The sequence below is a fragment of the Chanos chanos genome, chromosome 2 (assembly GCF_902362185.1).
Source record: "Chanos chanos chromosome 2, fChaCha1.1, whole genome shotgun sequence".
Classification (NCBI taxonomy): domain Eukaryota; kingdom Metazoa; phylum Chordata; class Actinopteri; order Gonorynchiformes; family Chanidae; genus Chanos; species Chanos chanos.
The window spans coordinates 9,794,153-9,818,404 of NC_044496.1; the positions used below are offsets into that span (position 1 = coordinate 9,794,153).

The 24,252-nt window shown below is 40.0% G+C and overlaps 2 protein-coding genes and 1 pseudogene across 2 annotated transcripts; all 3 read right to left on the reverse strand.

Moving 5' to 3' along the window:
• Positions 1-452: 452 nt before the first annotated feature.
• tsg101b (tumor susceptibility 101b) lies at positions 453-5,150 on the reverse strand. The gene is made up of 10 exons (XM_030766172.1): positions 4,936-5,150; positions 4,768-4,855; positions 4,494-4,559; positions 4,073-4,236; positions 3,272-3,398; positions 2,936-2,996; positions 2,532-2,626; positions 2,021-2,223; positions 1,343-1,582; positions 453-788 (listed from the first exon to the last, which is right to left on the reverse strand). The coding sequence occupies exons 1-10, from the start codon at positions 4,978-4,980 to the stop codon at positions 699-701; spliced, it is 1,179 nt and encodes a 392-aa protein (XP_030622032.1). The 5' UTR covers positions 4,981-5,150; the 3' UTR covers positions 453-698.
• A 7,118-nt stretch (positions 5,151-12,268) lies between these two features.
• On the reverse strand, positions 12,269-14,211 carry LOC115830134 (uncharacterized; annotated as a pseudogene).
• Positions 14,212-18,741: 4,530 nt separating this feature from the next.
• hrasb (HRas proto-oncogene, GTPase b) lies at positions 18,742-20,856 on the reverse strand. The gene is made up of 5 exons (XM_030793278.1): positions 20,743-20,856; positions 20,226-20,404; positions 19,385-19,544; positions 19,143-19,266; positions 18,742-18,778 (listed from the first exon to the last, which is right to left on the reverse strand). The coding sequence occupies exons 1-4, from the start codon at positions 20,851-20,853 to the stop codon at positions 19,147-19,149; spliced, it is 570 nt and encodes a 189-aa protein (XP_030649138.1). The 5' UTR covers positions 20,854-20,856; the 3' UTR covers positions 18,742-18,778; positions 19,143-19,146.
• Between the last annotated feature and the right edge of the window lie 3,396 nt (positions 20,857-24,252).

A 24,252-nucleotide genomic window follows, 5' to 3' on the forward strand; every position in this document is an offset into this window, starting at 1 on the left:
CTTTTTTTCTTTTCCCCAGTTTCTCTTTGGAATGCCCAGTACACATGAAGTTCTCCTCTCCTCTCCTGTGACACCCCTCTTCATTTAAGGTGAGTGGGGCTAATACATGCCTACTCTGTTATGAGCGAAGTGGATCACTCATCTTTCTTTCTACGAGCAAAGCAGCGACTTTATGCTGGAACACAGCCTGACCATCACTGACTACCAGTGAACAATGAGGAGAAGAGTGTCCCTGGTGAATTCAACACTATTTAAGTGATTTTGGCTGAAGAGTAACTGGGTCCAGTTATGTCCTGTGATATGGTAGCATATACTCTGTTTTGGTTTGGTTTTTTAGCTCCCTGCTCATGTTCTAATACCTGAGAGTATCACAAAGTAGGGCAAACAGATGACCCCAGTACCTCAGTACAGTGATATCATGCCGCCATCTGGAGATCATGATCATTTCAGCCCCCTACAGGTCGTAGCTATTATTGCAGTTCCTACCATTTTAAGGCACCTGGGAAAAATCATTTAAAAAACAAAACTAAGAGTCCTTTCAAAATGCAAAAGCAAATATAACATCATTATACATATTCATATATCTTCATATTTTTGTACGACAGATACATCAGATCTAGAGAGGAGATTTGTTCCTGAGTTAAACTGAAAATCGACGGCAGGTGAAATTGTGAAGAACAGAGAAGCTTTGAGCGTGTTCAGTACAGGCTGCTCAGGCCGGCAGTTTTCCGAGCTTTCTGCATCAACGCTCGCAGCTGGAACTGTTTCCGAGACAGGAGCCTAACATGCTGTGGACACACATGGCAGAGTTGTCAGAGACAGAGTAACACACACCAACACACCACACTCACACACACACATACAAACCAAATACGCTTTACTCATCACACAAACCAAACACACTACACATATCAAGCACAGCAGCTCCTAATCATGTCGCAATGATACCACATCACTGAAGTACCCATAAGCTAACAGTCTGAGTCAAAGTGGACTCTGCATTGATTCTGCAAAATTCAGCATTTGTTAGATACGACAGAAGGGAAGAAATAATACATAATGTTATGAGACTGTTTGGTAAGTATTAAATTAGTGAATTGGTGATTAAAGCACTCTTTTGATCCAGAAACCACAACAAAAACACTCAAACTAATCAAAACACAGAGAGAGAGACAGAGATACGAAAGCAGTAGGTTGGGAAGCAAAAATACAACATTAAGCGGAACTAGAAGACAGGATGACAAAGAGGAAGAAACACAGGAAGTGAAAAACAGATGTCCAAAAGGAGGAGAAGAAAGGGTCGGTTAAATGTGCCTGTTTGGAGATTAGCGACGGGACTGACCTTGAGGAAGACCTCCAGATCAATGACGTCTTTCCGTAGCGCTTCTCCCAGGTAAAAGATGGTGTCCTCGATGGCGCTCTCCTCTGCGTACAAGTTCAGGATCTGGCGGTAGAGCGGCGTGGTGGGAGCGATGACCTCGTCGATGTCTTTACTCTCGCTCTGCGTCTCCATCTTTTCAAGAGCGGCACTCAGCTCTGCATCTTTACACTTCAGGAGCTCCATGTTTTTGTCCACACCCACCTGTCATACAATAAGACATTACAGCGCGACGCTTAAATCCATTGATCTTAGCCTCCTGTTACTCTGGCACTGATTACACATATCTGTGGTTTAAGAGGAGTGCAGTGGTCTGAAATCTAAGAAGCACTTAACTTAACAGATTTCAGTATGAGAAATAACGGTTCTGATTTCGCAGTCAAATTCAACGGAAGACCCAAAAATGTTCCTATCTGAATCTGCCATTCAGCATAGCCAAACTGCGCTGTTCTTTCTGTCTTATAGAGTTAAAAAAAAAAAAAAAGAAGGATCCACAGTATCTAAAAAGCACCAAAGGATCTATAGTCTCTATACACAGAAATCAACTTGATCAAACAGTATGGCCCTACAACATGATCACACATTATGGCCCTTTGTGGAGCTAACGCAGCTAGAATACAAGAGAGGAGAATGCATCATTACAATCTCCTGATCCAGACGGGCCAGCATCTCCTCAAGTTTCTGATGCCCCATCTTCAGGTCTTCCTCTGTCCTCTTCAGAGCATCCAGTTCAGCTTGAGCTCGGTCCATTTCCTCCTTCATTTTCCTGCGGAGTTTATCGCTGACCGCGGAAAGCATCGAAGCTTTGATGGCGTCGTCGCCGATGGTGTTATTTTGGTTCTGACCTGAGGGATGCGCTTACATTTATATCTATTTTCTCATCTTATTGAAGCAAACCATGTCTTCGTTAAGTTTATTCACACTCACAGCATTCTACAAACGACACATTACTTAGAGAATTACTACGTTATTAAGACAATCATAGCTGTATTCAAATAACAGACATACAAACATATGTGCATGTCCCCTATTTTAGCTTACATAACATCTGTATACACTTCTTTGTAGTATAAACTGGATAAAAACATTGGACAAAGGAACAAATGGCTAGTTATGCTCTCTGTGGTTTGACCCACTGTCTATCCTGGCTCACCTGCTACAGAGGGCGGGGTCACAGGGGTGTAGTGTGCAGGGGCCGCTGTAGAAGGATAAGAGTTTGCAGCAGGGTATGGATAGCCTTGAAAACCTCTTAAGAGAGAAGTACCACATTAAGAATAAATGCAATAACAATTCCATATCTGTAACGCAACGACACACAGTTGTAAAGTGTGCAAGCTATGTTGTAAACTGTGTAAACTATGTTGTAAACTATGTCATTTAACCGAGTCAGACACTAATTTTCACACTGCGTGCAAAAAAACCTCAGGCTTCTAATAAATGGCTCATTAAAATTGCTATAAATGACACTGAATAATATGGATGACTTTAAATATATAGTCTTTAATAATATGTTTGTCAATAACGCCCTTTAATATGTTTGTCAATAAGAGCTCTTACCCAAGAGTAGCAGGGTGACCTTGACCAAACATGGATCCTTGTGGAGTGGGCACATAGGAAGCTAAAGGGGCAAAACAGAAGATTTAGACATAACAACAAGGTAAAACCAATATATCTGTCTCACTCTCAACAGAACATCATCAACAAACCATTTTTTTAGCCATAACTAAAAAGAAAAGAGCAGAAATCCCCACGCTGACACCATAGTAGAGAAGAAAAGGTCCATTAAGGACTTTGATCAACTACATTAACACAAATAATTGGCCTGGGAAGCAATCAGTGAAATGTGTACTTAAAAGAACTTAAATGCAGCGCTAGATGACATTATCAGCTCACTGTTTGGAGGTCCTGCAGCTTGGAAAGGCTGGTAGGTACTCTGTCTTGAGGAGCGGGAGAAGACTGGAGGCTCCTCTCCAAACACCATCACCATCACCTGGATCAGCCCAAGCAAGTCCGATTGGGGCTTTAAAAACAAAAATGAACAGTAGATTAAAAACACTAGTGTAAACTTATAGACATCAAATGGACAAATTTAAATAATTCAGGATCACTGGCTTCAAAATAAAATAAAAAATATTTCCAATGAACTAATATAAACAAAGCTGAAACCGATTAAATTCCATTGAGTGGTTATTTTTATAGTGGCTTTTTTTTTGTTAATATAGTTGCGAACTGTTATGTATCAGAACAGAGAGAACAAGGATACAATCAAAAACCGCCATGAGGTCTCTCTGAATCATATACCTCATATGAGATATATAACGCAATTTAACAAAGAAAAGATGATGAGATACATGACCAGCCTGTCTCATAATCTCTCTCTCAAAAATTCATCAGATCACCAAGAAGCACAACACATCTGCATACAAACCACAGCCTTGTCACGACACACGTGCACCCTCTAGTGGTGAACATTGCGGAATTTCAACGTGACATCGGCATGAATCACAGATCCATAACAATAGATTTGAAAATATTTCTCTGCGTCACACACACAACATGAAAGACAAAAACAATGATTACTTTAATAATCAAAAATATGTATATTTTACAATGGACTAGTCTGAATTGAAAAAAAATAAATAAATAAAACAAAACTGTCAGATGATAAGGTGTATGGAATCCATGAAGTCTCACATGTTTCCATTCATGTAGGTAGGGAAGGTATATTTTTCCATTGGCATCAACATGTTTCCCAGTCTTAATCATCATGGTATTTGTGGGCTTGACGAAGCAGATGGGAGGGTTATAGGGATATGTGTCCAGAAGCCACGCACAGATGGGGATGTTATACACATTTCCTACAAAGAAAGAGGGTACAGTCGATCTGATGATGTGTGCATTTAATGTGAAGAAAAGTAACGACATTCTGCTCAAAACAGAAGAGGACAGAATGAAATGACTGTACTCAGTAAACACGGAACTAAGAGAAAATAAATAAACTCCCAGTTTTAAGATCTGTATAATTTTGTGTTATCTAGAGATGAAAATACTACTGAATATTGTAACTGTACAATAAAACGTGTGTCTGATTGTTTTTAAACTGGTCTGCTTTTACCTTTGTAAGGCACTGGAATGGTTCCGGTCAAACTCATCAGCTCCCTTGTCGATCCATCGTTAAACACTATGTGACAGAGGGGTTCAAACAGAAATGTTGGGAGAACACAAGTAATGGTGGAATGAATAGATAAAGTCATATGGATACATTATATTATAATTCAGCAAAACTTTGGAAAAGTAAGAAAGAGTTTCGCTCTTCCTTGTCGAGGCTGCACGACATTCTTTGAACTCAAACCTGTCAAACTGTTCGTATGAATTCCTCAAACTCTCACCGTAATTGTCCATTGCCGGCGTCAGGTCTTTAAACTGTGTAATCACATTGATGATTTCATGTACAGTCAGGTCTCTGTATTTGTACACCTGGAAAATGGAATCGATTAGAGGCGACGTGTAAAGACCTATGTCATGCGATAAATTCTGTGAAAATCTCGAACATTCACCTTTGACAGCATTTTCCGAAGTGTAGTTTCGTTTACCCCAGGCATATTTTTCGGTTAAGTTCGACTTAAGGCAGTTCTTCAAAAAATACAACACGATAATAAATAGGAATGACTAGGTCTGCAAAATTCACGTTTGCTCACATCAGTTTCAACCCCTGCAGTGTTACTTACAGCCTCTGTTAAACAAACCCGAGAACAGTAATGCCGACATTAATATTTACGCCAAGTCAAGCAATCACGGAAGAAAACTCTTTAATAACTTCCGGTCAGCTGACTATAACTCGGCGTGGAATCTCAAATTATGCATACTTTTCCCATTCACTAGGTGACTGTGTTTCTTTGAATGCGTTCCATTTCCCTTTTATTATTAAAAGTAATTAATGTAATAATTGGGCAAAATAGTTATGTGACTGAAAAAAACCCGGAAATGATACATTTTTGTACATTTTTATCTGTGCCATTTTAGAGGGTTAAATACTCATGGCCACCCCTAAAGTTGGCTTTGCCCAAGTTCTTGCCCTCTCTTTATCAACTTGTATACGGGTGTGTGTGTGTGTGTGTGTGTGAGAGAGAGAGAGAGAGATCATGTAGTAAATCTAGAGAACAAAGTACTCAAAAATATGCAAAATTAGGCAACATATGATTTCTTTATTTGTCATACCAAAGAGCACACTGTAATGATTACAATGATACTTAGAGTGGGGCATATTCAAACCCCATTTTACATATCTGTGTGTGTGTACACAGACAGACAGACAGACAGACAGACAGATAGATAGATAGATAGATAGATAGATAGATAGATAGATAGATAGATAGAGGAAGAAAAGGAGAGAATGCTCTCTAAATAAGCCATGGGTAGTTTAAAAAAGTCAGAACGTAAGTGATCATTTTTGCCTCCTTCATATTTAGATTTCAGAGGGAGATCTGCTTGTTGGAAATCACAAGAGAAAGCTATGCTTAGCTATTGGTAATGAGCTGGTGAGGGTTTCTAACCGGGCATCATCTGCAGGAATAGCTTCAGCTTTTGCTGGTGGAGGAACATGGGCAAGAGCACTGGTTCATGGCGTCGGCTATCTTCTCCAAATTCCTGTTGATGGAACTCAGCGTGAGATAGGTTTGGGTTTCAATCTGGCAAAGGCGAGTATCAATAGAGGTTATGCTCTCCTGGATGGCCACCAGCTGTGTCAGCAGCTTTTCAGAGTCAGTTCTCTGCAAAGCTTTGCCTTTATCTTCAGATAGATACTGCACACTCTTGCCACGGTTTGAGGGTGAAGACAGTTCTGTCTGAGTTTTTCCAATCCCATCCTCTGTGTTCTTGGCCTTTTCGGTTGATGGAGCTTTTAAAAAAATGTATAATTATTTATCCTTCATGTTTAGAAATAATGGAACTGCATATACTACAGCACCAAATAATGTGTAGTTTGTCACATTTGTTCCTGTTTTACACTGCAATGATAATGTGGCCGGTCTGAATTTCATAATCAAGAACATCTGTTTCCTTCTTCCTCCTGCTCCTCAAAGAACAAAAAAAAAATAAAAACCCCCCAAAATATTTCGACAAAATATCGTGGAATTCATGCCACTGCTCTTTAGTGGGAAAACGCTGCTAACATTAAACTGGCCATGCATCCACCATTTCAAGTTTTCAAGTTTTTGAAAATATTGTGCTATTATTTTTAGGGGATAGCACCACACCCTGAATCACTACTCCCAAATTTTATTACTTCTAAAATGTATTAATTAAACTAAACCATTCTACAATACTGATAACAGATCCAATTTCATTACAGTTATGAAAGTGCAAACCTTAAACATTCCACACCTAGCACAGTTTACCTGGACTGCATTGAGACTGATTTTCTCAGTAAGTGATTTCTAATATTCCTGTTGCCACTGGACGCAATGGATGTTTGACAGTCTTTTTAACCTATACAGTTTAATTTCTATCTGTTGGTACTGCTGGGCAGTCCCATGTAAGTTACAGCTATTTGATGTATTTATCCAGAAAAATATTAAATTAGAATATATTTATCATGCTACTTAATTCAAGAAACAATTGGAGGTATGACCACAAATGTAATATTTTTGATGGACATAAATCTGCTGTGTTGTGGGCAGACAAAATTCAAGATCAGCTGAGTGCTATGTGCAATTTAGCACAATATTTATTGATTAACAGAAAACATGACTCTCCCATTAAATTTTATAGTTAATTACAATTATGACTCATACATGTATGGCTAGTATCACTGGCATAATCTATACTTGTTAGAGATGTAAATTTCATTTTCACTAGTTGACAAGGAAACAGTGGAGGCTAGCTATAGTGCTTATAACTTTATTAGTGATGTCAGTGCAAATGGACGAAATCTGCTTTTGTCATATTTCACACAGCAATGAATGTAAACTTCCCATCTCAAAGTTAAATGCACAAAAGAGCACAAAAGCATGTTTACAGACATAAATATATTAAGACAAATACACAGCACAATAGACTGTGGAGCTATAGAAAAGATTAAGGATTTCATTCTGGAAGATGCAGTGACTAATCTAAATCATTCCACTTCACTCGAATTGTTTCATTGTTAAAAAATGTAATTTCACTTTATCTAAACAAGACTAATTTGTTAACTGACTGACACATGACATCATATAATGTCAGAATGCAAACAGCACTCTACAGAGCTTCTTTTAATTCATAATAAGTATGAAACAGATAATGACTAATTGCATAAATATCTACTGGTGTGCCATAAAATATTTCACAGAATTAAGTATGTTAAGTATGAAGTAACGTTTAAAAAAAGTGTAAAAGAAACTACAGAATTTAGTTCTTACTTAGACATTAATCTGTTTTGGTTTGATGGCTAAAGCACTACCTACCTACCTAACTAACTAACTACCTACCTACCTAACTAACTAAATAAATAACTGTTCAGTATAATATGATGCTAGCCAGTATAAAGTTAGGTGTAAGGGAGGGTTTGAACTTACAGAGAGGAGCGCTCATGGCTTGGGAAGACTGTAAAGTCTGTGTGGCGCGCCGTGAGTAGACTGGGGGGTCCTCTCCAAACACCATCACCATCACCTGGATCAGCCCAAGCAAGTCTGATTGGGGCTTTAACACACACACAGGTTTTTATTTATTGTGGTCAAAAAGGAACAATGGATTTGCCTGTGGACTCTTCTATTGTCTTACACATAATCTGATCCTAATTAATGTATCCTCTAAGTAAACAAAACATTTCCACAAATCAAAATTTTAGCCGTAACGCTAACAGTGATTCTGTCTGTTATATAAGGAAAAATTACTGTATCGTGGCAGCAGAAAGATGCATCATTATCATATACTACAAAAATAATCAAGATTAGAATCACATAAATGTATCCGAACTGAAAAAAGAAGGAAAAATAATAATAATAAAAAAACTCAGGTGATAACATTGACATAAAGCCTCACCTGTTTCCATTCATGTAGGTAGGGAAAGTATATTTTTCCATTGGCATCAACATGTTTCCCAGTCTTAATCATCATGGTATTTGTGGGCTTGACGAAGCAGATGGGAGGGTTATAGGGATATGTGTCCAGAAGCCACACACAGATGGGGATGTTATACACATTTCCTACAGAGAAAGAGAGTCGAAGAACAAATAACTATGAACAAATAAATAAACTCCCAGTTTTAAGATCTGTATAATTTTGTGTTGTCTAGAGATGAAAATACTACTGAATATTGTAACTGTACAATAAAACGTGTGTCTGATTGTTTTTAAACTGGTCTGCTTTTACCTTTGTAAGGCACTGGGATGGTTCCGGTCAAACTCATCAGCTCCCTTGTCGATCCATCGTTAAACACTACGAGAGAGAGGAGTTCAGACAAAAATGTTGGGAAAACACAAGTAATGGTGGAATGAATGGATAAAGTCATATGGATACATTACATTATAATTCAGCAAAACTTTGGAAAAGTAAGAAAGAGTTTCGCTCTTCCTTGTCGAGGCTGAACACCATTCTTTGAACTCAAACCTGTCAAACTGTTCGTATGAATTCCTCAAACTCTCACCATAATTGTCCATTGCCGGCGTCAGGTCTTTAAACTGTGTGATTACATTGATGATTTCATGTACAGTCAGGTCTCTGTATTTGTAAACCTGGAAAATGGAATCGATTAGAGGCGACGTGTAAAGACCTATGTCATGCGATAAATTCTGTGAAAATCTCGAACATTCACCTTTGGTAGCATTTCCCGAAGTGTAGTTTCGTTTACCCCAGGCATATTTTTCGGTTAAGTTCGACTTTAAGGCAGCTCTTCAAAAAATACAAAATAAAAGTACATATGAAGAACAATTATAACATTTTGCCACACACAGTGAGGATAAAATGTATTCAGGGATCACTAAATTTTAAAGAAAATAAATAAATAAGCCACAACATCCAAGTTAGTGCTGTGCAGTCTGGGGAAGATCCTTCAGTATATTGTCAGTGCATAGTAAGACACAAGTGAGTCTGATTCTTTTAACTTCACTGTCCTTACCTCTGTATCTCACTGGAATAGTCCCTGCCAATCTCAGCAACTCCCGGGTTGATCCGTCATTAACACACTATGGGGAAAAAGATTTTAGGCAAAAGGCAGGGAAAGTACACTGAACGAATTGATGAAATTTTAAACATATGCACATGTTACGTACCAGACTTTGCAAACTCGGGTTAGACTTTCACTTTGCTCGCATGACATTTCCTCATACCAGTCACATTGTTCCAGTGAAGTCCTCAAACACTCAATATACTTATCCAATGCTGGCATCAGGTCTTTGAACAGGGAGATCACATTGGTAACTTCGTCCACAGTTAGGTTACATCCTTGGATCTGTAAAGTTGGGAAACGAAATCCATTAGAGTAGCAGAGTCGTCAGGTCCAGTCATTCGGGGTTACAACCCCAAACATTTGAAGCCTAGCTCCGAATATTTTCGCCGTGAAAAGGGAGGTGTTTATGGCAAAACAACAACCTGTGTAACAGAGCGGACCTCGACTTGCAGCGTCCCAAAATCGCGGGTGTAATGAAGCGCTGCACACAATATTGGAAGACGCGCGCACCTGCATGAAAGGCTCCGGTTTTCTTAGCTCCGGATTTAGTCCCCGATTACGGAGCTAAATCAGAGACTGTAAATATGGGTTAGGGTTACATCATCTAGTATGCGACAAGTCAAGCAATTACAAGCTGTAACTTGCAAATTTCCTGAACCCAATGAAAAACAGGCTGAGTAGGTATAACACAGAGATAGAAAACCTTGAAGTCAACATGGTACAAATATCTACCTTTGAAATAAAACCACCAGATGTAAAATTACAGCTAGTGAAAAGTACGAAAAAATAGCTATTTAAAAAAAATTAAATGGTGAAAGAGTAATATAACATTTTTAATTTTTCATATATCTGCAATGAATATTAACACTTTCCCATAAAAAAGTTTCAAGGAAACCAAAGTAATTCTTCTTGGGAAAATATACAGTCTAAATATCTTAAAAGTGGGTTTTTCAGCTCTGAAGCTATATTTAGCAAGATCTGTGGCACTCAGTTTTTTACAGGGCTCCAAATAACTTCTAGATGTGAAGGAACTATATTAACACTGCACAGAATCAAAACTTGGTCGCAAAAAAAGTGAAAACCTGTGGAGATATTAATTTTTGAAAATTAAAGGTTCTGTGTTTGAGTAATTTATTTTTATTAATTTGATTAATGACATTCAGTAACAACTATTTGCATGAACACATGTTGCAAATTATTCTTAGGGTTTCTTGGATGTTGAGTACAAATTTCAACCCAATCCAGTTATAAATAAGCAATTGGTGAGGTTTACAAAGAATAGCAAAAATGATGAAATTTAGCTCTGAGGGCCAAACTTCAAAAATTAATAATTAAAAAAGTATTTGGCATAGAGCTATAGGATTTTACAAGGCCCCATGAATTTAATAGAATTCCTCATATGAATTTTCTCAAGAAAATCCATGGCATGAACTGGAGGGCCCAGGTGAGTTGGTATGGAATGACCCACATGGTTCTGGGTAGCACAACTCGACAGAACCCCCCCCCCCCCCCGGCCAATAAGTGAGTGTCACATTGGGAATGCCCATGCTGTGACCTCATGAGAAGCTCCTATTACATTCTGCCAGCCAGGATTGCCAGTGTCAGGGGAGTGTGGAGATTCACCCTTAATAAAAGGGCTTGACACTGCACTGCCACTCATTCAAAAAATGTTCACTTCTTCCTCGCTACGAATGAGCAACGAGGGTGGTCTGGTGAGTAGGGTTGCCACCCGTCCCTTATATTACGGAATTGTCCTGTATTGGAAAATAAAATCCTGCGTCCTGTATTGAATCAATAAGGGACGCGATTTGCCCCGTATCTTCGTACACAACATTTCATATATACACAAGGTCTTCAAAGTGCTGAGAATAACATAACATCACGTAAAATAAAGCCAGTTATACAAGCAGAGTGGGGAAGTTTAATTTCAGTGGTGATCTACAGACCAACAAGCTCTACATGCTGTGTTAGACTACATGTCAGCGACATCATATCCATTAGGTGTGACTCAGGGGCTGCCTTGTAGCTTACAATTAAAAATAGCACCCTCAGCTGCAGTATTTTTCTTTTCCTTATTATTTCAATGATGTCTCAAGTCTCCTGGTGAAACGTAAGAGGCTGTTGAGATATTGGGCTGAATGATCAGGGGCGGGGGGTGGGGTGGGAGCCTTCCTTATCACGCAAGTAACATAAATTTCTCTTTCATAGTGTTCGTTTCATGTCTCACATTGGGAAAAATACAGACTCCTGGATTGCTAGACAGATTTTACAAAGAAACTGACTGTCCTGAAATGAGTCTTACTGAGACTTTGCCACACTAAGCACTGGATGGGCTAATGGGGGGGCCATCACATCAAGTCTGTAGAACCTGGTGAAGGTGTGTGGGGAGGCTCAGCTTGCTGTGGCCGCAGACCCCTGGTATGTATGCTAGCTGTACCCTAAAGCAAAAGCCCCCACAATCCAGTGAGAGAGCCGCTGCTTTGAGACTGGCTTCCCCAAGTGGTTCTTTGCCCAAGACACAAACAGCTGGTCACTTCTCCTACACCTTTTGGACCTCTCCATGTAGATGTGTAAAGCCCACAAGGAAGACAAAATCACAACCACAGAACACTGAAAGGGAACTTCCTGTAAGTCTAAGCACCATTTCTCAAATATTGACCATTTGCTCTCGTAAAGGGACCTTGTCGAGGGGGCCCTGACATTCTGGATGGTCTCAATAACGCCTAGAGGGAGGCCCACAGTCCTCAGATTAAACCACTCACAGGCCAGGCCCACAGAGCCAGCCTCTCTGGGTGGGGACGAAATATTTCTCCGCGCACTTGAGACAGCAGGTCCCTGCATTTTGGCAGAGGCCATGGCTCTCGATAAAGAAGTCGGGTTATCTCTACCAGCCAGTGCTTTGACAACCAGTAAGGAGCAATGAGAATCATCGACAGGGCCTCCTCCCACCACCCTGGCTAGGGTTGGGGAGATCAGAGCTATCGGGGAAAATGCATACAAAAGAACACAAGGCCACCAGTGCGCCACTGCATCCACCCCCAGAGGTTGCATTCTGATCGTGAAAAGAGAAAAGCAGAGGACACTGAGTACTCTCCCGCGTTGCAAAGAGGTCCACGGTCAGCCGCCCGTAACGCTCCCAAATTAGACTTACAACGCCTGGGTGAAGTCTCCATTCTGCTTAAAGGAGGTTTCCCCTGGACAGAAGATCTGCTCCGCAGTTCAGTATCCCTGGCACATGGGTGGCCTTCAGGGACAGAAAACAATCAGTCTGTGTGCCAGCGCATGTAAATGAAGGGATCTCAGGCCCCCCTGTCTGTTGATCTAAGCCACTACTGTGGTGTTGTCTGTCCAGAGCAACCCATGATGTCCCCTCAGGAAAAGGAAGAAATGTTTCAGTGACAGATGAACTGCTAATAATTCCAGGTAATTTATGTGAGATGAGTGCATCTGCGGATCCCAGATCCCATTCACTGCTCTCCCTTTGAACACACCCCCCCAGCCTGATAGGGAGGCATCTGTTGTGTCCACTTATCTGCAGAAAACAACCCCCCATAGGCACTCCCTGAGTCAGGAAGCCCACCCCTTCTCCATGTGCTGTTTTGCAGGCCACTGAGACTCTCACCCTGAGAGAACCCTGACGGCATGGGTCTAACCTGTGAGAAGTCACCTAACGCTACATTCCCTTCATGTGCAAGCGTCCCATTTAGACCACCACTAGGCCTGAGGCCATCAGCCCCAGCAGCCTCTGGCAAAGCCTCAGAGACACAAATTTTCACCTAGAAAAAAGGCCTAGACAGTTTTTGAGTGTCTGTAACCTTTCTCCAGTCAGCCTCACTCTGGCCTGAGCTGAGTCTATAGATACGCCTATAAAGGAGTCTGACAAGAAAGAAAAACACTCTCTTCTAGATTTATTTTGAAGCCTGGATTCACCAAGTGTAACTGCGTGTGATCTGTTGCTTCCTGCTCGGAGGATGCCGCAATAAGCCAGTCATTGCTAAGTTAAGTGATTGCACACACACACACTGTGAACAGTCAATTTGTCCTCTGCATTTAACCCATCCAACACACCAGTAGCGAACAAACACAACAGACGTAGCATTCCTCTGCGCCCGGGGAGCATTATGGTTAAGTGCCTTGCTCAAGGGCACACAGCCATGGATGTTGGGCCTGGGAATCGAACCAGCAACCCTCCAGTCACAAGCCCGGTTCGCTAACCTTTAGACCACAGGTCTTACGGAGCTATTTGGATTCCGCGCTTCCTGAGCGGTCCCACGGCCCCCTCAGTGCATTTTACAAACACTCTTGGGCTTGTTGGTCGGACCGGGTCCCCTCCTGAGGCGAAGGGACTCTTCTGCCAAAGTCCCTTTTGGGCCGGCGCTCTTGGCGGAGCCTGGGTGGCAGTTTGAAGTTTGGGCAGCCTGGGGATTCTGAAAGAGGGAGGAGGCCTCGCTGCGTCCTGGGCGAAGGGCCGGCGATAGGCTGGAGGGATGACCGAGGATGCCCTTCTTATCAGGCACAGCTTCAGGGCTTCATCCTCCCTCTTTCTCTCCTCGCACCTCTTCTGCATCGATGTGACCGCCGTACCAAAGAGGCCCTGGGGTGTTATGGAGGTGTCGAGAAGGTCCTCCTTCTCCCTGCTGGACAAGGTGGTGAGGTTCAGCCAGCGCACTCTCTCCTGCAGGACCATCAACCCTATGGCTCTGACCTGTGACTATACCATTACCTTGTGCAGGTGGAAGCAGTGATCTGTAATGAGACACAGCTCATCCCACAGTGCGGGATCAGGCGAAGCCGTCATCTCTGCATCCAGCTAAGCCTGGTATGCCATTACAAGAGAGGTGGTATTGAGGGCCCGGATCGACAGTGCAGCCACCTTGTAAGCCTTGTCTGTAAGGCTGGACTGAAACGGTCCGCTCTGGATGGGAGTGCATACCCCGGCGATGACAGGGATGTCTTCGGGCCCCACCCAACAAAACCCCTCCCCTACCACGCCAAAATAAACAGTTAACACTGAAAAGTACTGACATCGAAAAAAAGACTTGCAGCATAAAAAAAAAAAATGCTCAGAAAAAGACACGAAGAAACCAAAGATTGACAATGAAAAAGTACATTAGAATAAACAAAAAACATCAAAACAACTTTTCAGTGCCCAAAGTTAATTTCAACACAGGTGTTTCAATGCCAATGTTTATTTTTCAGTTTAGTTTTCTTTTTTAATCAATGCCGATTTAGTTTTTTTTTTTTCAATACCAAGCTTAAAGTCTCTGATTTAGCCCCATAGTCCCAGCCATGTTTTCGCTCACTCACATCGTGTTAAAAGGAATTTTTGAACAAAAATATGTAGGTTAGCTCGGGACTCCCGCTCATGTGCATTGGTAGCAACTGTTTTTGAGTTGTCTTCGTTTCACTTTAGAGGAAAGTACCGTACTTAATAGTCGCAGGCACGACGAAAATACAAATACATCAGCTGATAAGATCCTTCAAATTATCCAATTTTACATACACTCGCAACTGTGTATGTAAAATGCAAAGACAGATATCAAATAGAATCAGCTTTAACTGACACAACGACAACAACAACAACAACAACAACAACAACAACAAAAGACTCAAAAGGTAGAGTATTAACGCGATTAGGCTGTAACAATGGAAATAAGTCATTCTTCAGTGGTGTCAGCGTGAAGTTGAACATCCTCTCCCCTTTAATTCATTATTACGCCTTGATGGGTGTTAAACAAACAAGGATTTTTTTTCGTTCTGACTGAAAAGCGGGGTTTCGAGTAAAATAGGTTGAGTGGTAATCTGGGGCACCACGCCACAAGGGAGTGAGCTGTGATTCAGCAGCATGACAATTCATTTAAAAGTACCTAAGTTGCAGTTAGTAGCCTAGGCAGTACTCAAACTAGTCACAACGTCTTTATCAACTGCTTTCCACATCTATAATTACTTCTGCAGATATTAGTGTATTATGATTTTAGATTAAAATTACATTCAGGGTCCATGGCAACGCCCTAAGCCATTGTCCCAGCTTTTTCAAACACTGGAGGGCAGTTATGGTTAACCTATCAATTCTTTGGTTGTTTAAATGAACACCAAAAAGAGGTGGTTAGATATGTGCCTTCATACTATTATTGACTGTACAATCTGCTTCTCAATTCCTTTTAACAAACAAAAAAGACAGAGGTTTTGATTACCTGTTTTATGAATGGGTTGTTCTTTAGGTCAGTGACATTCATTCATTTAATGAACGCTTTTATCAAAAACCACTTCACATTTCTTTTTCCATCAGAGGCCATAAGCAGCAGTGTTGAGTACAGTGTCTGAGGGCACAATGACACAAAGCCATCATGGTCAGGAATTGAACCCACAACTATTTAACTCTTTCCCCTTTACTACTAAGATTCTGCCAACTATTTATTTGTTACTAACACTTTTTCACATGATCAAGTCAGCCATATGCTATTTTCCCCAAACATAACTGCATTCCGGTAAACTGCTGGAACAGTTATGACTAAAGGGGTAAAAGGGGTGTTCCAGTGACACCTGAACACAAGAACAAAACAATAAATAAATAAATAAACAAAAGTATGTAAAACCTCTCATGGCCAAGTGAAAGTGAAAATTCACATATTCCAACATCATCCTTTTTTCATCACCTTCAATGACAACCATTAAAACATGCAAAATTTCCAGATAATTTAAAACACCATCTCTCTCAACTCTCACTTATTAAATTACCTGACAATTCAATTTAGCATTTTGAGAGCCAAACAATGTTGTACAAATGTCCACTTGTAACACCAGCGCCCCCCGCCCCCCAAAAAAACCCAGTTAGAAAGTAAGTTAGCAGCAGTCAAATTTGGTAAAAGAATGACAAGTTTGGGATACGTTAAAACAACTTACTTACTAAGGAAAACCGTTTTCAAAAGGCAAGATTAATAAAAAGATTAATAAGAGGGGAATATGGAATAATCAGACTTTTGTATAGGAGCACAGTAGGTCCATTTAAATACCACAAGGAGCATTTCCCTGACTAATATGAAAATTAATGTTTATATCAAATTATATTACTTTGTCCTTGCTTAAATGTGGCATTAGAGTAACAGAATGGCAAAACAACTGCTGAGGGTTTCTCAATACAAATGAATTACAAATTTCTGGTACAGTGCTACCATGCTTTTATAGTCAATGCTTTCAAATCATTTGAGCAACCAGACAACAGAACATATTCTTCATACAAATCAGGGCAGTCATGATGTAAATCTTTAAAAGCGACTCTTTGATTCAAGGAAAAAAAATAACCTTTAAAATGGAACCAAAGAGTATCGCTAGGTGTGAAATACTGGACAATGCATTCTGTAGACAGAAAAAAAAAACAGTTATAAACAACTAGTTTATTTTAGTCCCAAGATTAAAAGTAAAGAAATGTTATGAGAACTCACACAGCCTCAAAAATCTCAAGGTACCAATAAATTAACATTCAGCAAAAAATGTACTAATTAGATTGGTTTTGTCAATAGGGAACTGTAACGCTTCAAGATACCAAGCCATCTATTTCTGGCCACATGGATGACGTCATAGCGGCTAAATATCAGCCGGTACTAAAGTTATCGCTTTTTAACATTATCACTGTGGAATGGCAGCGTACTGGTAGACCCCTAAGAACACAGAGACCTTTCAGATACAGGTGCAAAAAGTAATGGTCAGGGTTTAAGACTGTTGCTTTGCACAGTAATTACAAGGCAATATGACATGTGAATAAGATCATCAATAAAGTTCTCATCCACAGAAACAGTAAGGCAAATATTCAAAAAACATGATCTCGTTCTGAAATAAGGACAGAGATCCATCTGATTTTGTTTCATCGCTTGCTGTCCTCGACGTTTAAAAACCCTTTAAGTCATCTGTTGTGAGAGGACAGGAAAAAGAACAAGTATAAGTGAGGAGGGAAAAAAAAGAATCTATTCTGAGGTTTAATAAAATTCAGTTATTACTAAATATCATCATTAAAAGACTATGAACACAGATCAACACTCTCCACTCATGTCCTGAGCAATGACAAAGCACAGTGAAGGTGAAACATCTCTTAAAACACATATGAGGCTTCTCAGGTCCCAATGCATTCCACCTGTTTTATCCAACTGTACATTTTATAAACCACTGCAATTTTTACCACCATTATGTAAAAGAATAGTCAATTTAAGACATATAATGTGTAACATCATCATGTGTATGTGTCTTTTAAATTTGTGACGTTATGTGAGACATTGTATGTGTGTGTGTGTGTGTGTGTTCCATTACAGTAAGTCTTCAAAGCCTGTCAGATCACAAAGTTCAAAGGCATTATCTGTCAATGTAAGAGCAAACTACAATTCAATACAGAGTACAGTAAGGACTTTTATGTTAACAGACCCAGTCACTTTGAATACACTATTTTGTCCTCATTAATCACTGGAGACAGAGGGCATCTAATAAGGTCTGTCCTCCTTACAACACATTTGGACCCTTATGAGGCATGTTCAGAAACATAGAAAATAATAATAGAGGTGTGTTTCATTATCACTGTACCTTTTTTAAAGATGAACTATTGCACCAGAGTCTAAAATAAATCACTGCATTTCAAAGAGACACATCATATCATCTCCTCACTTCATAAATAATGCTATGACCTGCCAGAGAGGTCAAAACGATAGTTTTATACACTAAGACTCTTCTCAGCAGTTAGCAAACAAGGAACATTTTGATCACAGCATCACCATATTTGCTAATTCCCAACCACAAAAGCAACCTTTTATTATTTGAATGTTTTGTGCTCCACCTACTCATATTATATGCCTGGAAAGGTCCTTTCATTAAGTTGTAATTTGTGGCAATATATTTTTTTCCACTTCCAGTTGAGAGTAGATAGTGTGTTAGTGTACATTATATATGGTAGTGTAGCAGTTCCTGACACAAAAGTTAATTCCAGTGTTGAGACTGTGCTCAGACAGTGTTGAGGTTAAGTCAACTGAGGTTTTGTTTCTTTTTGTTTTCTTTTTTTTTGACCTCTGAGTGTTTTCACAGATAGACAAAGTAAGCAGTTATCCTCAGATGGCCAGTACAGACTCTTCCTCAGGTTGTGCTGAAGATGAGGGTTTCCCTTTGACATAAGTCTGTAGCGCAGACGCTGTAGTGACGTCTGTGGAACTGTTGCAGTGTCTGAGGTCCATTTGGCCACACTGCCTCTAAAGTCTGACCTGTTATCCCGGCCCACGCTGTGAGACAAAAAAAAGAAAGAAAGAAAAGAAATTGGCAATGGATACATGAATGTGTTATTCAAAAAAATTCAGCTTTATCTTAAAATAACAACATCAGTTACTGAAAGAGAGAATGACCCCACATGATAAACCCTTCCCAAGGAAACAATTTTATTTCTTTAGATGCGGTGTTTAAATGTGGCATAGCTGAGTTTTGTTCTGGAAATCTCAAGATACAGAGCACGCAGCAAATCAGTGCCTTAACCAGTTGTGCTCTGGAGCAAATACGACTTAACATTTCAATTAATGTTTAATGTGGGTGCATTTACCGGTACACTGGACCAGTGTACAGCAAAATCAGAGTGTCAGTAAAAGGGCTTACATGATCATGAGACAACACAGCGGCAATTCAGACAGTCTTGACCGTTGTCATCAGGAGGGTTTAGCTTCCTCAGTTTGTGCTGTCTGATCTCACGTACCAGTGTGTAAAACGCATCTTCTACTCCCTGGGGACAAAATTATGCACCTCTTAACACATTGTACTCCTTATCTTACGACTGGTTTTAGTGTTTGTGTCAGTGAGTATCCACACTGAGGCCAGTGGCCTGGGGAATGCCCACCCACCTGTCGGGTCTTGGCCGAAGTCTCTATGTACGGGATGCCATAGCTGCGTGCCAATTCCTGCGCTTGTCGTGTGTCCACAGTACGAGCAGGCAGATCACACTTGTTACCCACAAGCACCATGGGCACATCATCTGAGTCCTTAACCCTTTTGATCTGTTCCCTAAGCAGGCAAACACACAAAACATTGAGGAAAACAAAGACCAACAACGTAGGACATCTGTACCACGTTTCCAGTAGTGTTTACAGACTGCAGACTAGTGTCTGGTACATCACAGCAGCATTTGGAAGAATTCTACAAATTCTGAATCTCTGAGTATTCAGTTTAGTTGCTGAAATGAAGTACATTCATTTGAGATTGTTTTAAAAACTCATATTCTCTTATTGCCTATCCCAACAGCATATCACTATATTCATTCAAAAGTAAATACAGGTATGCGTTGCATAACAACGTTTCAGTCAATGACAGACCGCATATACGACGGTGGTCCCATAAGACTGTAAAGGAGCTGAAAATTTCTTTTTATCACTACTTTAGAGTGTACTGTTTTTGCTTATAAAAAAAAGTTTACTGGAGAACAGTATGCCGTGTTACGTTGGCAGCAGCCTCATACATCTCGTGCTTAAGGCGTCTCTTGATTGCATCATTTTAAGTACACTCTACGATCACACGACGATGAAATCGCCTAACAATGCATTTCTCAGAACGTATCCCTGTCGTTAAGCGACGCATACCCGCATCCACAGACACAAATTCATATATGACTTAGAGGTGTAAACCTCTGAATAGGTAATTAACTGTAATTTTAAGTTTGTTTGTTTCTTCCATTAACCATCAATTGACCTGTACTGATGAATGTCCTCAAAAGACTTAGTGTTGTTGATGGCAAAGACACAGAGGAAGCCCTCTCCTGTCCTCATGTACTGATCTCTCATTGCACTGTACTCCTCCTGACCAGCCGTATCCAAAATATCCAACAGGCATGTCTCCCCATCAATTACCACCTGTTTTCTATAGGAATCCTGCAGAAAGTAACAAATCCTTTGAGAAACAGAGACATTCCTACATAACTCAGTCCAAACTTATGTAAAAGTTGTATGTTCAGTGGGATTTATATGCACACCAGTTTGCAAGTTGATTTTCCGGAGTAAAATTTCAGAGAGTTGCAAACAGATAATTTCAGAGATATTTTACCTTCCATTAACAGCTATGTTGTTGCTGTTACACTTGAAAGGATATTGTTTTCTGGTGCTCTCATAATTGCATTTACTTAGGTAAGGGTGCATCTCATTAGCATTAAAAAGTATAGATTGTAAAATCCACAATTGCTTTGTGGGAGTATGCTGATGATGAGGCCTACCTCAATAGTTGGATCATATTCATCCACAAAGTGATTCTGGATCAGCTGAATGGTGAGTGCACTCTTTCCAACACCTCCAGCTCCAACCACGACTAACTTATACTCAGTCATTCTGCCTGTCCTTGTGAGGAGAGAGAGAGAGAGAGAAGAGAAATCGAATACCGGTTCTTTGAATGCTATCCTCACAAACTCTTCAAAATGCTGACAAAAAAGGAATGTAGCACAGTGCCAGTTGATATATATATTTCAGGTTATCTTAAAGCAAAAAGTATTTCCTGGACAGATCCTAGCAACAACTCACCTTGCCTTCTGTTACCATGACAAACGAGGTAGCTCTTACCCAGTGACGTACATGTAGCTATTTTGGCTATCAGGCAAGCCTTTCCAACAGTGAACCGTTGGGCTTTCCCCATAACACACTGCCAACCATCTATTCTTGGATCGGGTTTGAAAGATAAACACCAATAGGAGCCCACCTTTGAGTTGCAACATTCCTGCTCCATTCCACACCTTGAAGGAAACAGAGTCTACCACACAAATAGATGTACCTAAAAAACGACTGTAATGAGCTATTCTGAACTGTCATGTATTTAAACTAGGCAGTACATATGAAATACAACTTAAAACGTATTCTACATACCAACATAGGCTTGGTAACCTGCACATTTTATCCATTAACCAGTGTAGCGCAAAAGCTACTGCTCAGTACAAAAACAATTTTAGACTGAAAACACTCAAACACTACAGGACATCCACAATACCTATCATCAATGATATCTGTGATATACACCTTACAAGCTGGAAGGCATAGGGTGAGGTATTTCTTTCTAGCTTCCATTTCAAAGGATGTGTTCATATTTTTTTCGCCTATTTTTGCCAAAGTAGTCATATTACCCATGCTCTTCAGGTCTAAGAGGGCAAAGACAAACACACACCTCCTGTGATATGACTCAAGTTCCTCGCTGCTTAGTGTTGTCAAGCGACAAGACATGCAGAGAGAAGAATGCTATTTGTTTAGTACTGGTCAACACTATATAACTACCTGTATCATACCAGCTGCTGCCTAGACACTGCTCTTTAGCATTAACTTCACACCTACAGAACTAGAGGGAAATACATAACAGCTTGTTTAGACTGGGCGACCATATTTAAAAGAAAAATTACTGCCAGTGCAGTTCCACAAGGATCTGTCTTTGGTCCATTCTTATCTAATTCTTCATGATTATAAAAACTGTGAGATGATTTGGGAAAATTCTATCAAAAGCCCTAGACAAGTAAAAGATAAACAGTAGCTACAACTCTGCAGCAATGCGTAACACTGACATTCTTAATCCTTTGATTCACCGTCCAGCATGCATATCAATGAAAGGGAAATTTCCTAAAATCTCATAATCGGGCCAAATAAATGGAGGGGATAACCTAAGGGGGCACTTGGCCTTCTAGTACAAGTCTAAGAGTCATATGAGTTATTTTAGACTGGCCTAACTTTCCAAGGGCACAAACAGAACAAAATTGATCTGTCTAGTTAGTACGTGCACATGGAAACATGTTATCTAGTGACTTGAATCTACTGAAAATGAAGCAGTCCAATTTTTGAAAAGTCTGAAAGTCAGTGAAAACACAATGTGGGAATATTGTACTATTGTACTACAGCTATTAAGAAAGATAGTGGGGGAAAAAAAAAAAACAACATAAACTGGAAATTACAGAGGTAGGCTATTGTTTTTACATGGCATAAAACAAGGTTGGGTTTGCAAAATGTGGTACTTGTGCTTGTACAGTGATTTTTATGCAAACAGATGTCTTCTTTACACACCTCCTTGACAGTACCCCATCAAACATTGCCTCTGCTTCTGGTACTGCTATGTCTTGGAACCAAAGATACTCACAAGTGCATAGCACACCTCCCTGTCCTCAGGAATATTATTCTCAACGATGGGACTTCTTTAAGCTGCATAGACTTAAAGTTTAATACAGATATTTAGTTGCTTAAACTACAGACACCCTTTAACTCTTTGTATTAATATTATTACTAATGTCATAAAAAAAATAAAAACAGTCTTAGGACGAAACAGTTTCCCTGATTCTTTGCTTTACAAATACATACAAATGATTCAATGACGGAGAGTTATGCAGACCCACATCACAACTTGGTCATCGCAGAGATGAAATACCTTAACTAGTTGAGTAGTTAGCTTACTTAACCGAACTTGTGCACATCCGTCAGGTAAGCCGACGTAACATACTGTCAGCACATTTTGAATAGGTATCGTTACCAGGCGATGCTTACAGATATCAGCTTGTTGGATTTTGTGCCCTTCTGCGCTACCTCAAACCAGAATTAGCCGATGGAAGAGATTTATGGAATTAATAACTGAAAGGCAGAATATTCTTAACATGTGATGCCTGAATGGTTACCGGAAAGTTGGAGACAGTGTCCTCTCCGACAGAATCACCACGACAAACCACAACACCACATAGTACCTTAAATCTTAGTAGGGGTAGGCAATACCCTACCGGCATTTCCGCAGTAAGAGCTACAGTGGTTGTTGCACTGAGACGGGGCGTTACCTTCATACAGGGCAGCCATTCACCAGTGAGTCAGTCAGGACTCTGAGGTGAGGCCCAGCTACCATGAGGGCTGGAGTGGGGTTCACAACAATTGTTTGAAACACAGAAAACAATATATGTGCTCAATGTTTATTTTCTTATTTCATTTTCAAACGACCGGACCAAAGTCCCATTTCTCTTTTATACAATTAGGCCATTCCCCAGGCCGCAAGTCAACAGCATACAATGACATCACCCGTATTGATTTCTCAGATGGCAGCTAGTAAACAATGTAATCATTTTTAGTGAGGGTGAAGTATGAATATCTCTAAAAACAAAAGAAGAGACACTCCTTTTCCTTGTCCATTCATGCATATAAAAGTATAGTACAGTAAAAATTAACTGAAAGCACAGTGGTTAATTTAAGTGACTCGAAGTGATTCAAATAAGCTTCTAGAAAGAGTCATAGATCTATGTCATCGTCCTCTATTATAACTGAATGTGTAATGCGAATCCGCATTGATTTGCAAAAAGGATGTTCGGCATAATTAACGCAACAAGCAGTCCACATGAAATCTTGAAGTCTATGTCTTGATTTCTTTTCTTTTCTTTCTTTTTATTTTTACAAATTCATTTCAACAGTTCTTGTCCACTCCTTTTAATATATGTTCAAATACAAATAATCAATACTCACAAAATCCGTGGTGTTCTCCTCGAGGACAGAATGCGATGTTCCCTGAGAGGCAATTCAGTAGCCTAGGCTAATCTGTAGATACGCGTCAAATATGTTCAAAACATGAAATGATTTCAGTCCCTTAATTACCCACACAACATTGTCGACTACAGCTTTTCATTATTACTGAAACGTGTTTGTTTTTTTCATCCCAGTTACGATAGTTCTCTCGATACTGCTTTACCGAAGCTTGAGCACAGCGAAACCGGTCAGGTCGAAATGGTACA